The sequence below is a fragment of the Ovis canadensis genome, chromosome 7 (assembly GCF_042477335.2).
Source record: "Ovis canadensis isolate MfBH-ARS-UI-01 breed Bighorn chromosome 7, ARS-UI_OviCan_v2, whole genome shotgun sequence".
Taxonomy (NCBI): domain Eukaryota; kingdom Metazoa; phylum Chordata; class Mammalia; order Artiodactyla; family Bovidae; genus Ovis; species Ovis canadensis.
The window spans coordinates 38,582,195-38,596,689 of NC_091251.1; the positions used below are offsets into that span (position 1 = coordinate 38,582,195).

Here is a 14,495-nt window from a genome sequence, read left to right on the forward strand (position 1 = left end):
AGCTAGGGAAACAAGAAAAATGACTCATTTGGAACTCTCACACTAAATTTTTATCCCAAAGAAATGCCTAAGAAAGAGAAAAGAGAAAGGAGGGATTAGGAGGCGGGGGGGGGGGGGGGGGGGGTAAAAGGATACATAAAGCAAGATACTGGAGCAAAATATAATTTTGTAATAAGAAAGAGTGTAAGATTACACAAGGAACTATGCTTTCTAAAGTGTAAAATGCTAAATAAATGTGAAGAAATTTGAAAAAGAAAAAAGGTTTGATTTAAATTCAGAACCTTAAAGATAAAAAGAGCAAACACAGAGTCTACACAATTAGAAAGAACAAAATAAACATGGAAACAAATGGCAGGAAAAAGAGTACAGAAAAAATATTTCCACAGAGCAGATGAAAATTGGGACCAAATATCTCACCATGAATTTTTTAAACTTACGGGATTGATCTTTACACACACACACACACACACACACACACACACACACACACACGACATAGAGATTTAAAAGCTCAAAATGATTTGACAAAATTGTCACATCTATGTTCATCAGTGATATTGGCCAGTAATTTTCTTTCTTTGTGTTATCTTTGTCTGGCTTTGGTATCAGGGTAAAGGCGGCCTCATAAAATGCACTTGGGAGTGTCCTTTCCTCTGCAATGTTTTGGAAAACTTTCAGAAGCATGCATGTTAACACTCTAAAATTTTTATAGAATTTGCCTGTGAAGCAGTCTAGTCCTGGACCTTTGATTGTTGGAAGATTTTTAATCACAGTTTCAATTTCCATACCTGTGATTGGTCTGTTCATGTTTTCTTTTTCTTCCCTGTTGATCCTTATACCACATCAACACATTGAAAAATATAAATGCATGATTATCTCAAGAGAAGCAGAAAAAGCTTTTGACAATATTCAACACCCATTTATGATTTAAAAACACTCTCCAGAAGGTAGGCATGAAGGGGACCACTTCAACATAATAAAGGCCACATATAACAAATGCACAGCAAACATCATTCTCAATGGTGAAAAACTGAAAGCATTTCTTCTAAGACAAGAAATAAGAAAAAGATGTCACTCTTGCCATTATTATTCAACTTAGTTTTGAAAGTTCTAGCCCAGCAATCACAGAATAAAAGAAAATAAAAGGAATCCAAACTAGAAAAGAAGTAAAACTGTCACTGTTTGCAAATGACATGATACTATGCATAGAAAATCTTGAAGATACTACCAGAAAACTGCTAGAACTCATCAATGAATTTGGTAAAGTTATAGGACACAAAATTAATACACAGAAATCCTTTCCATTCCTAGGCACTGAAAACAAAAGATCAGAAAAAGAAATCAAGGAAATAATCTCATTTACCATTGCATCAAAAAGAATAAAATACTTGGGAATAAGCCCACCTAAGGAGGCAAAAACCTATACTCAGAAAACTGTAAGATACTGATAAAAGAAATCAAAGATGGCACAAACAGAGGGAGAAATATACCATGTTTTTGGATTGGAAGAATCAATATTGTGAAAATGACTATTCAATAAAATCTCTATCAAATTACTAATGGCATTGTTCACCGAATTAGAACAAAAAAAATTGTACAATTTGTATGGAAACACAAAAAACCATTTAGGGCTGAAGCAATTTTGAGAAAGAAAAATAGAGCTGAAGGAATCAGGCTCCCTGACTTTAGATTATACTATAAAGTTATAGTAATCAAAACAGTATAGTACTGACTGGCATAGAAACAGAAATATAGATCAATGGAATAGAATAGAAAGCCTAGAAATAAACCCATGAACCTATGGTCATCTAATCTATCACAACAAAGGCAAGAATATAGAATGGAGAAAAAACAGTCTCTTCAATAAGTGGTGCTAGGAAAACTGGACAGCTACATGTAAATAAATGAAATTAAAACACTCCCTAACACCCTACACAAAAATAAACTCAAAATGGATTAAAGACCTAAGTATAATGACAAATTGTATAAAACTCTTAGAGGAAAACATAGGCAGAACACTCTTTGACATAAACCACAGCAAGATGTTTTTTGATTCATCTCCTTGGGTAATGAAAATAAAAGCAAAAATAAACAGGACCTAATTAAACTTAAAAGCTTTTACACAGCAAAGGAAACAAAGACAACCAAATGAAAGAAGACAACCTTCAGAATGGGAGAAAATATTTGCAAAAGCAGCAGCAAGGGATTAACCTCTGAAATATTCAAACAACTCATGCAGCTCAGTATCAAAAAGCAAACAACCCAATCAAATAATGGGCAGAAGATCCAAATAGACTTTTCTCCCAAGAAGACATGCAGGTGGCTAAAAAGCATATGAAAATATACTCTATGTCAATGATTATTAGAGAATTGCAAATCAAAACTATGATGAGGTATCATCTCACACCAGTTAGAGTGGCTCATATCAAAATATCTACAAACAATAAATGATAGAGAGGGTATGGAAAAAAGGGAAAGCTTCTACACTGTTGGTGGGAATGTAAATTGCTATAGACACAAGAAGAGTCTGTAGGTTCCTTAAAAACTAAAAATGGAACTCCTGGATGATCCAGCAATTCCACTCCTGAGTATATATCTAGAAAAAATGAAAACTCTTAATTCAAAAAGATACATGCATCCCACAAAGTGAAGTGAAGTGAAGCGAAAGTTGCTCAGTTGTGTCCGGCTCTGCGACCCAGTGGACTGTATAGTCCATGGAGTTCTCCAGGCCAGAATACTGGAGTGGGTAGCCTTTCCCTTCTCCAGCGGATCTTCCTAACCCAGGGATCGAACCCAGGTCTCCCACATTACAGACAGATTCTTTACCAGCTAAGCCACAGGGGAAGCAGAATTGTTAACTAAAGTATAGATTTTATTTAAATTTAACAAAATTTTATGCTAGTGTTCAATATTTGTTTTCATACTTTATTCAAGACTCCACATTGTACTTAATTGCATTGTGCAGCTTCAGGTGCTTGCAACATATTCTGGTAAATTCTCTTTTCATTTTTATTCTATTATAAATATTTTCTAATTTTCCTTGTTATGGCTTTCTTAGATACACCCATCATTTAAAGAGGACATTTAATTTCCAAATACATGAGATTTGTTAAAGCATCTTTGATAATAATTTCTCATTTTGATATTAATTTCTCATTTAAATGCTTTCCTCTCTGAAAACACTCTGTTTTTTCAGTCTTCTAACTTTACTGAGGCTTTCAATGGCTAAGTCAAAGATCTCTTGGTAAATGTCACATTGCAGTTGAAAATATATGGGTTATTTTCAAATATCTTTTGATATTTCTAACATAATTCCACAGTGATCATAGAACAGACTTTGTATGGTTTCAATACCTTTAGACTATGAAATTTTTGCACCTTGTTTATGGCCCTTATGTGTTTCAGAGTCTCCTAGTTTATAGTCTATGGGAACTTGAATAGAATTTGTATCCTACTGTTGTGTGAAAATTGTATAAACCTTAATTCTGTTGAATTGGTTCATGATGTTTTCATGTCTACTATATCCTTCTACTTCTCTCTATATTCATTCTATTAATTTTTGAGAGTTTGTTATTGGAACTCCAACTAAAATCTTAATTAATCTACTTAAAAAATAATTATATATGGAACTGTTTTTTTTTAAAGATACACATATCCCAATGTTCATAGCAGCCTTATTTACAAAAGGCAATCATGAAAGCAGCCCAAAATGCCCAAGAACAGATGACTGACTTAGGAAAATGTGATATATTTATATGCCATGGAATATTACTCAGCCATAAAAAAGAAAGAAATCTTGCCATTTGAAGCAACATGGATAGACTTAGAGAATATATGCTTTTGAAATGTCAGAGAAAGATGAATACAACATGACATCATACATGTAATACAAAAATAATACAAATGAATCTGTAAACAGAAACAGACTCATAGATGTGGAAAACAGATTTATGGTTACCAAGGGGCAGGGGAAGACCAAATTAAGATTATGGGATTAAGAGATACAAAAACTACTATACACAAAATAGATAAGCAATAAGGATTTACTGTATAGCACAGGGAATTATACCTAATGTCTTATAATAATTTATAATGAATATAACCTGAAAGAAATAACTATGCTATACATCTTAATACAACATCATAAATCAGCTATACTCCAATTAAATAAATAAATAATAAAAACTATAAAGAAAGCTGAGTGCCAAAGAATTGATGCTTTTGAACTGTGGTGTTGGAATAGACTCTTGAGAGTGCCTTGGACTGCAAGGAGATCCAACCAGTCAATCCTAAAGGAAATCAGTCCTGTATATTCATTGGGGGACTGATGCTGAAGCTGAAACTTCAGTACCTTGTCCACCTGATGCAAAGAACTGACTCATTTGAAAAGAACCTGATGCTGGGAAAGATTGAAGGTGGGAGGAAAACGGGACAACAGAGAATGAGATAGTTGGATGGCATCACTGACTCAATGGACATGAGAGTAAGCTCCAAAAGTTGGTGATGGACAGGGGAGCCTGGTGTGCTGCAGTCCATGGGGTCGCAAAGAGTTAGACATGACTGAGCAACTGAACTGAACTGAACTGATACTTTGTTTTATTTAGTTAGTACCCTGGTTCTCATAATATATAAATCTTTTGCATTTTCATTCTGTATTACGTCTTTTATCTACAAAATAGTCAACTCATTTAAAATCATTTAGTTTCACGTAATTATCTTTGCCATATAATAATAGTGACTAAGTTTAGGAAATAACAGGAAACAATCATACACATTGAGGCATATAGGAAATTACAACACCTGGTCTCAAAACATTTGATTAATTAAAAATATTAATATCAAAAATATTAATATATCCTGAGTTGTCACTCTTTAAGTTAGCCAAATATCACCTTCCAATCGTAACTAAATTTAAAAACCTTGTAATTAATTAAATCTTGAGTGTGGATGGCTAAATTCAGACATTAGAAGCCCCAAAATCTCAAAGCTACCTGGAGAATAGTCTTTGTTTCATTTTTTTTTCCTTCAGCTATATAGATACTGAGAAACACAAAGGGCTTGAATATTGGTACATATGTATATTAAAAGAGATACATCTTTGAGAATTTCTATCAGAGAGGAGTATCCAACATTTTGTTTTAACGAGAAACATGCCCAGTATGTGAGATTTCAGCCTTTACCAACATCTGTAAGTTTTTAATAACATTATATTCCAGTGCTGAATTCACTCCTGCCTAGTATTTTCAGTTTCCTTAGAGCAAGGGTCCCTATGGAAAAAATGACCAGCTAGGAACAGAATTCTTGAGGAGAGATTTCACAGTGAATATTGAAAATCATTAAGTACACTGAAAATATATATGTAAAGGGTAATTAGAGAGGTTAATTTCCAAAAATAGTCAAGATCAATCTGAATTTCTTGGATTGTGCATAAGAACTCTTCCTGAAACTTAAAACCTTACCAAACAGTCTCCTCATTGCCATCTTCATCTCCTTGTTTCTAAATGTATAGATAATAGGATTCATAAAAGGAGTAATTAGAACATCAAAGATGGCTAAAAATTTATCTATGGGTAAGGTAGGGAATGGCCACACATAGACAATAATGCAAGGGCCAAAGAAAAAAACTACCACAGTGATGTGAGCTGAGAGGGTAGAAAGGGCCTTGGATGAACCACCTGAAGAGTGTTTGCACACTGTGACCAGGATGAAGATGTAAGACACCATCAGGATACAGAAGGTGCCCATGGAGATGAAGCCACTGTTGGCAGTGACCAGAAACTCCAGTCTATACGTGTCTGTACACGCAAGTTTGATGAACCGAGGAAAATCACAGTAAAAGCTATCCATTTCATTGGGGCCACAAAAGGGTAAGTTGACAACAAAAGCCAGCTGGGCCACAGAGTGGATGAGTCCAATGGTCCAAGAAACAGCCAGAAGAGAAGAGCACATTCTAAGGCTCATGATGGTCAGGTAGTGGAGCGGCTTACAGATAGCCACGTACCGGTCATAGGCCATGACTATGAGCAGCACCATCTCTGCACCCCCGACAGCGTGAATAAAGAACATCTGAGTGACGCAGCCTCTCAAGGAGATGACTTTGTGTCTTCGGAAAAGGTCAGAAATCATCTTTGGGGTTGCAATGCTGGAAACACCTGTGTCAATGAAGGAGAGATTGGCCAACAAAAAGTACATGGGCGAATGTAAATGGTGGTCTGAGAGAATCGTGAGCACAATGAGAAGGTTTCCCAACATACTCGCTATATAAAATACTGTGAAAAATAGAAAAAGAAGAATCTGGATCTCCCAAGAACTGGTGAGTCCCTGCAGCAAAAATTCAGACACCATTGAATGATTTCCTCCATCCATCAACTTTATGCACAAGGCTGACCCTGAGGTTAACTGAAGAGCAGAAGAGGGAGACAGATATAATTAGTAAGTTGGAAAGAAAGTCCTTGCAAAAATGTCAGAAACTAAAGATCATCTTGCCATTGTACAGAGTTACTTAGAGCTTACACAGTACAAGTATAACAAAGAGCCAGAATCAGAAATGTCCCCCACATAAATCTTCAGTGTAGTTTAATCATGTATCTCAAATCTAGTTTGGGCTTTAGAGTCTAATCAAGAAGGGGGAGTGTAGACAAAGGCACCTAAGAATTTAAAAAGAAGTGAGTCATGGGACTTCTCTGGTGGTCCAGTGGTTAAGACCTTGTGCTTCTACTGCAGGGAGTACAGGTTCAATCCTTAGTCAGGAAACGAAGATCCTCCAAGCTGCACGGTGCAGCCAAAATAATAATAATAATTTTTAGATAAAGTTGACTCAGGAAATGGAGATTTGTACTTCCGAGTTTCTCTACTGAAATATGCCACAGAATGAAAACATGTACAAGAAGGTACAGAAAATTGTCTGGAGAGGTGCTCTAATTTATTCTTTACAATGCTGCCTGATTCAGTGTGGATAGACCACAATTTATTTACTAATTTCCCTATTAATAAGCATTTACCCAGTTTGCAGTTTGGGGGGCCCAACAAACAATGCTGCAAATATCTTCATGTTTGCGTCCTTTATGTCTTTGCATCCTCTGTATCTTTATGCATATCATCCTTTTGTGCTGTTTTCCTTTCACGGCATGAATTCTCAGGATGTGATTACTGACACATCCTGAGTACTTATATTTTTAATTTGTGTAGGTTTGCCTGATTGCCTTCCCAAAAGGCTCTAATAAGACATATTTTCACAAAAATAAATGTTAACATTTTTTAAATTGTTGCCAGTATACTGGGTAGAAAGTGATAGCTCTTTGTTACCCTAAATATTCATTCCCTGACAATCAATAAATTTGAACATGTTTTCTTGCAATTTAGATCTGGTCTTTTGTGAATTACTGTTCCATGTATTTTCCTATTTCTCATTGTGCTTTTTCTTGTCATTCGTAAGAGCTCTTTTTATATTGTAGATGTTAAGTTTTTGTCATTTATTATATTTTAAAATCAATTATCTATTATTTTGTTTATAATTTCTTTGGCTATTCCCAAGTTTTTAGTTGTTATATGATTAAATACAGCTGTTACCTGACTTATAGCTACTGAATTTAGTCTTGTTAAGATCTCCCTCACTCCTGGATCATACAACTACACCCTTAGGTTTTCTTTCTACATTTCATTGTTTTTTGTTTTCTATACTGTGCTCTATTACTTTTATATATGTTTTAAAATATAAGTCCACTTTTAATTTCTTCCAGGTATAATAGAATTGTAATGGCACTATGTGTTAAGTGGCCCATTCTTTCCCCAATGAATTTAAATACCATTTTTGCATTTTGCTAAATTTTCAGATAATTTGGAATCTGTTTCTAAATTCTTTGTTCTGTTTCCACTGATATATTTACCTACATCTGTAGAAATATCAGAGTATTTCAAAACTATGGCTTTTTCTTATGTCACTTGATAGAGCAAGCCCCTCCTTTCCTGTAATTATTTTTCATGCTTAGTTGGCTATTCTTTGTTTTAATTAATTAATTAATTATTTTTGGCTGTGCTGGGTTTTCGTTGCTGTGCCCAAGCTTCCTCTAGTTGCAGGGTGTGTGCTTCTCACTGTGGTGGCTTCTTTTCTTGTAGAGAGCCAGCTCTAGGCATGCAGGCCCAGTAGTTGCAGCACATGGGCTTAATAGTTTTGGATCTCAGGCTCAGTAGTTGTGGCACAGGGGCTTAGTTGCCCTGTGACATATGGGGTCTTCCAGAGCTAGGGATCAAATTTGTGTCTCCTGCACTGGCAGGCAGATTCTTAACCACTGGACTTCCAGGGAAGTACAGTTATTCTTCAGTATATACATTATTCTATATAAACTTTAAGATCATTTTACCCAACCCCTCAAAAAAAATTCCATTGCACTTCTTGATTTTAACAGCATTAAATTTATATATTAACTTGGAATGAAGTAGCATTGTTATTATGATGGTATCTTCCTATTTTAAAATATTATGCATCCACCACGGGTATGGCAAAACCAATACAGTATTGTAAAGTAAAATAAAGTAAAAATAAAATTTTTTTAAAAAAAATTTAAAAAAAAGAAAGTATGTATCTAAAGGGAAAAAAAGGAGGGGAAATATGTATACCTACGGCTGATTCATGTTGAAGTTTGACAGAAAACAGCAAAATTCTGTAAAGGAATTATCCTTCAATACAAAATAAATTAATTTAAAAAAGAAAAAAAAGATTTTAAAAAAAGAAAAAAAAAACATTATGCATCTACCCATCTGTTCAAACCTTGTTTCATGTCCTTTAATAAGATTTTGCCTTTTCCTCCATATATATTCTATACCTTCTTTGTCAGACTTATTCCTTGTATTTTTTAACTTTTTTCTTGGCATTATGAACAGAATATTTTTTCTCATATCCATTTCTAGATTCCTCTTGCTAGAATGAAGAAAATTTCATTCTGTTATATGTAGCTACCTTACCACGTGTAATAGTGGTAAGGTAGCTACATAATAGTGTTATAGTGTCTGTGTAATAGTGTTTTACTGCAGTGTCTTGGATTTTCTTGTTTTACAATAATATCTTCAGCAAATAGAAAACTTTTTCATATTTAATTTGTGTTGATTTGGTTAAGATAGTATATTCATTTTATCAGCTATTAATATAGAAGCCCTATATACTTGTCTATTCTTTTCATGTTTATTGTCTCTTCCAGCAATACATTTCTGCACTCTTGTTTTAAAATGATATGCCAATTATTTTTAATTAATTTCCCACTAGTAGGAAATTAATTTTCCTATTAATTTTTTTAAAAAATAAATTAACTTTTAAAAATTAATTATTTTCCTTCTACTTTTTCCCAACACCAAATAAGCTGAGACTTTTTAAATACTTTTCACACCCATCTTCTCATTCCTCTCCCCATTTAAATTAAATCAGTTCCTTTTTATCCTCTGGAACTTCTATTTGTTTTACATATTATGCCTCCTAAATCTATCCTCCCTGTTTCATTTCCCATCATCATTTCCATTTCATTATATTTATCTTATGCACTTTAAAATATCCGCTCCTGGGCTTTCTTGGTGGCTCAGTGGTAAAGAATCAGCCTGCCAATGCAGGAGACACAGGTTAGATACCTGATCCAGGAAGATTCCACATTGCCAGGGGCAGCTAAGCCTGTGGGCCACAACTACTGAGCCTGTGCTCTGGAGCCTGGAAGCTCACATGCCCTAGAGCCTGTGCTCGGCAACAAGAGAAGGCACCGCAATGAGAAGTTCGGGCACCACAACTGGAGAGAAGCTCCCAGCGCTGCCGAGTAGACAGCAGCCCGTGCAGCAAAGAAAACCCAGCACAGCCAAAAGTAAATAAATATATAAGCATTTTTTTAAGATATCCATTCCTTTAACCGTCCAGCCTCAAATCTGGATTTCAAGAATAATCACCCTCTGTTTAAGTCCAACTGAACTGGACAACTCCAAGGGTCTTATTTATATTACTTATGGGTCCTCTAGGATTTCCCTGGTGGCTCAGACGGTTAAGCATCTGTCTACAATGAGGGAGACGTGGGTTCAGTCCCTGGGTCGGGAAGATCCACTGGAGAAGGAAATGGCAATCCACTCCAGTACTATTGCCTGAAAAATCCCATGGACAGAGGAGCCTGGTAGGCTACAGTCCATGGGGTCACAAAGAGTCGGACACGATTCAGTGACTTCACTTTCATGAATCCTTTTACCTGATGTTATTATTTTGTATTGAAATCAGCATCTGAATCTTCCAGAAGCTCTATACTCAACACAGCCTAACATCACATGTATTTAAAATGGGCTTTATACACATAGATTATAATATTTGAATTGAACCTTCAGAAATCATCGATACCATTCATTTCCAAGATTCAGTGTCTTCCAGTCAATCAGAGATGTAAATGCCACCTAAGGCACAGGTAACGTCCTTGTTAAGTGTTTTTGGAATAATAACTTGACAATAGAAAAGTGCTTAAAAATCTATGAAATAGATAAATAACATGATATTAAAGTTTGAAATAAACTATAACTCTCAATAGCTATATTCTTATTTATTGCTTTGTGATTTATTGCTTTGAGAGTTTGACTTTTTAGGACTCCAAATTTAGAAGTAATCTCATCTCAAACATTTTCTTCCACAATGAAAATTGATTTTAAAGATAAGTAAAATTTTCTATAGAAAATAGCAATGAACTAGAATTTAAAAGATAATCCAACCCTGTTAATCTCTCCAAATATACAAATTTGAGTATTGTGTAGTTTATTTAGTTATTCATTTTCCTTCTTATTTTTAATGTTCTGGAGAGAAAGATGTAAAATATTTGTTAAAAATGAAAAATCACATACCAGACTGCTGGATTTAAACTTGACTTGACCACCTGCTGTACCTCTTACACTGACCTTGAACAAATGATTTAATCTTATTATATCTACATTTATTCATCATTAAATTGGAATGAAAGTGGTTGGCCTCAAAAATCGTTATAGGAGAAGAATTTAGAACAGTATTTGACTCATACCAAGAACCCAATAATTGTTAGCCATATGATATTATTATAAATATCCTCAGTGACACTAAAGTCTCCTGGTAGTCCTATTTCTCAAAATCCTTCTTTTATCTTTCCCTGGTTTTTCATCACTTATTTGCTATATAAATAATAACATTTTTAAGATTTTGTTGTTTTTCTCTTCACTTAATGGGCTTTCATGTATTCTAATTATACCTTCCCCAAAAGCCTGACCACAGTGTGAAAGACAATATATATGAAAAGGTTTAGTATTTCCCCAGCATGTAAATGCTAGTTGAATCCTAGGAGTTAGTCATTCATCTCCTAATTCTATTCTAAACTGCATAGTCGTATTTTCCATACTCTACCAAACACTATCACCTACACATTTATATATTAGTGAAATTGCACATGACTACAAAAAAATAATAATTTTGTTAATTTCATTAATTGTATTAATAAATTGATAATTAATAATCATCTCTCTACTTCCCAATGCAGTTTTTCCTTGAGATCTATTATAATACTGCAGGCATCTCATCCATCCTACTCTTCTCAAATCTTCATTGCCTTTCACTAATTATTACTGAAATTCTACAATACAGGACCACCAGTGTCTGCACATCTAACTTGCATATGGCCATCAGCTAACTCTTCCTAAGTAGCACTTTGATGATATAACTACTACCACCAGAAAGCGTCCAGTGATTCTCATTGCCTTTAGAAGTACAAACTCCTAACATAGAATGTGCTCCTATAATTTGGCTCCATGCCATCTTTCCAGGATGATCTCCCTCTCTGCTCTTACTTTCAAGAAATATTTATTCCTCTTTAATACTTCTTGTTCTAAAGTACAGTTAGTTGCTCAGTCCTGTCTGAATCTTTGCGACCCCATGCACTGTAGCCCACCAGGAGCCTCCATCCATGGAATTTTCCAGGCAAGAATACTGGAGTGGGTTGCAATTTCCTTCTCTAGGGGATCTTCCTGACCCAAGGATTGAACCCAGGTCTCCAGCATTGCAGGCAGACTCTTTACCATCTGAGCCACCAGGGAAGCCCATCAATTACCTTCTCCTTAACTCTTTGCAGTCTGACAGCTATCCCCACCACCTTCTTTAAACTGGTCTCATGAAGATCACCAAATATCTCAGAATAGCTGAATCTTCTGATATTTATGCATCATCTTATACTGTTCACCATTTCCTACTTTCTGAAAAATATTGTCGCTAGTGGATTGTGCAAAGACTTTGTCATCTCTCTCCCTATTGATAATGTCTAGTCTACAGGCTGGACCTGGAAGCAATAGCTTCTCAAATGAGAATTCAAACTAGAGTCATTTAACATAGGGAAGGAATTAGTCCTTACAGATTTAGGTTCCATTGTGCTGTGAACCTGAAACTAATATAATATCATATTTCAATTGTACTACAGGTTTTTTTAAGTTAAAAATATTAGACAAAGTAGGAATATTTGGAGGAAGAACAAACAACTGAAGGTAATGAAAAAGGAGTAGTACAGACATTATTGGAGGTTTGAATTCTGACTCCATGAGGGGAGAAATAAACTAATTTTTTGTCTGCCTGGTCTATATTTGAAGAAAAGCATCAAAGGCTATTCCCACAAGATGAGCCAGGGACATTTCCATTCATAGAACATACAAAAATATTCATAAATGAAAAGTAAGTCATCCAAAGGCTTAGACATTAGTCTCTGATGCTAGTATAACTTTATTCTGATCCACTTCCAGATGTTAGCTTAGCAATACTATCTTATCTAATTTCCCCATTCCCAAGCATTCTTATGTGGGCATACCTGAAAAAATTACAACTAGAGTTATTAACATCAGGGAGGATTTAAATCATTGTAACCTAGAGGCCGAAGGGAAGATCAAGGCTACATATACAATGCATTACAGAACTGTAGTTATATACAAATGTGTAAATTCTAAAACCTGTTTGGGGCATCATTTTGAGGGCTTCATGAATGGCTTCCTCAATCCTCTCCAAACCTTCAGACATAATTTACTTTGGATGATTATTTAAGATTGTTCACTTCTGCTGACTTCTCAGGAGAGATAGAATTATTATGACTAACAAGATAATGATCTATGTGAAAAATGCTGAAGGAGTCATCTACTAAATCTTTGGTCAGTGACTCGACTACATAATTTTTTTAACTTCTCCTTAATCTTATGACTCTCCTTGGTCATATGATATCCAGAATAAACACTTTTTATTACTAATGACATCTCCTTTCTTTACTCTTTTACAAATGTTGATAGTTCTCTGGTCTTCTTAACTATCTAGACATCGTTTTTATTTCCTTAACATGCTAATGAATCTTGGTTTAAAATGTTAATAAGAGTGTATCTAATCATAAATAATACAATTATTTCCTGAAACTTGCATGATATACTTTTATTTATTCTGATCTCATACTGACTTTAGAAAACATTAATATTATGTATATTATATTTTATAGCTGTGCTATACACTCTAAAAATAAAATACAATTGTAAGAATATCATTATTCCTCATGGTTAACCATATAAGTTATAAACTCTTTGGAATTAAGAATGTTCCTACTTTTCAACTAGGAAAATTTCCTCAAGTTGTGACCTACCATAAATGCTGTTTTTTAATCATGTTTTATTAATAATTTCCAACAGGAGGCAAATGCCAAAATTTATGACATTAATTTCCTCTTTCTAAAAGTTTACAACCTCTAAAAAATCTTTCGTATCTTCTGTTGCACAATAGCAGGATAGAGCATAGAAAGGAGGAATATGACCCATGTTTTACAGATAAGAAAATAAGGACTGAAAGAGATTAAATTAACTGCCTAATTTTGCACAGCGAAGTGTCCAATTCAAACCCAACTCTTGCCATTGTTTTAAAAATGCAAGTGGATTAAAAATAACTTGAATAAATGTCAAAATTTTAATAGCTGTTTTCTAGGAAGGGACTATGGGTGATAAATTTTCTATTTTGCACATGTTTTTCTCTTTAAAGGAAAATTATTAATTTAAAAAACAAAGTTGACTCCAGAGCCCAGGGTTTTTCATTATACTATTCCATAAGTCACTGACAACCTAAAGACAAAGTAACTTCGAGGGTGTGAGGAAGTAGCTTTTACTTCCAAGGTACTTGACAGGCAAATGGTCTGCCTGCAAAGACTTGACAGGCAGCGGGTCTTTGGTGTCTGCCACCTCATCTTCAGCTCCTCTACCATCTCTTGTCGTACTGCCTTCTGCTCCTGCTCATTATCTACTTCTCTCAGGCAGTCCCTGACTGTCCAAGACCTCACCAAGATCTAGTCTCTCCCAAGTTCCTGGCCTCCAAAGCGTCCCTTCCAGAGCTTTTTCAATTAAACCATTTACATGTTGAGTCATTTCAATGTAGTCACCTAGTTTTATATAAAACCCAACTCTAATTACTCTCATAAAATTTTTATTTCAGTTAGGTACATTCCTAATTGTGGCATGCT

General features: G+C 34.7%; 1 protein-coding gene across 1 annotated transcript; it reads right to left on the reverse strand.

Moving 5' to 3' along the window:
- Nucleotides 1–5,379: 5,379 nt before the first annotated feature.
- Nucleotides 5,380–6,375, reverse strand: LOC138444209 (olfactory receptor 4F3/4F16/4F29-like). The gene has a single exon (XM_069597507.1). It carries the CDS (start codon nt 6,364–6,366, stop codon nt 5,380–5,382), a length of 987 nt encoding a protein of 328 aa, XP_069453608.1. The 5' UTR covers nt 6,367–6,375.
- Between the last annotated feature and the right edge of the window lie 8,120 nt (nt 6,376–14,495).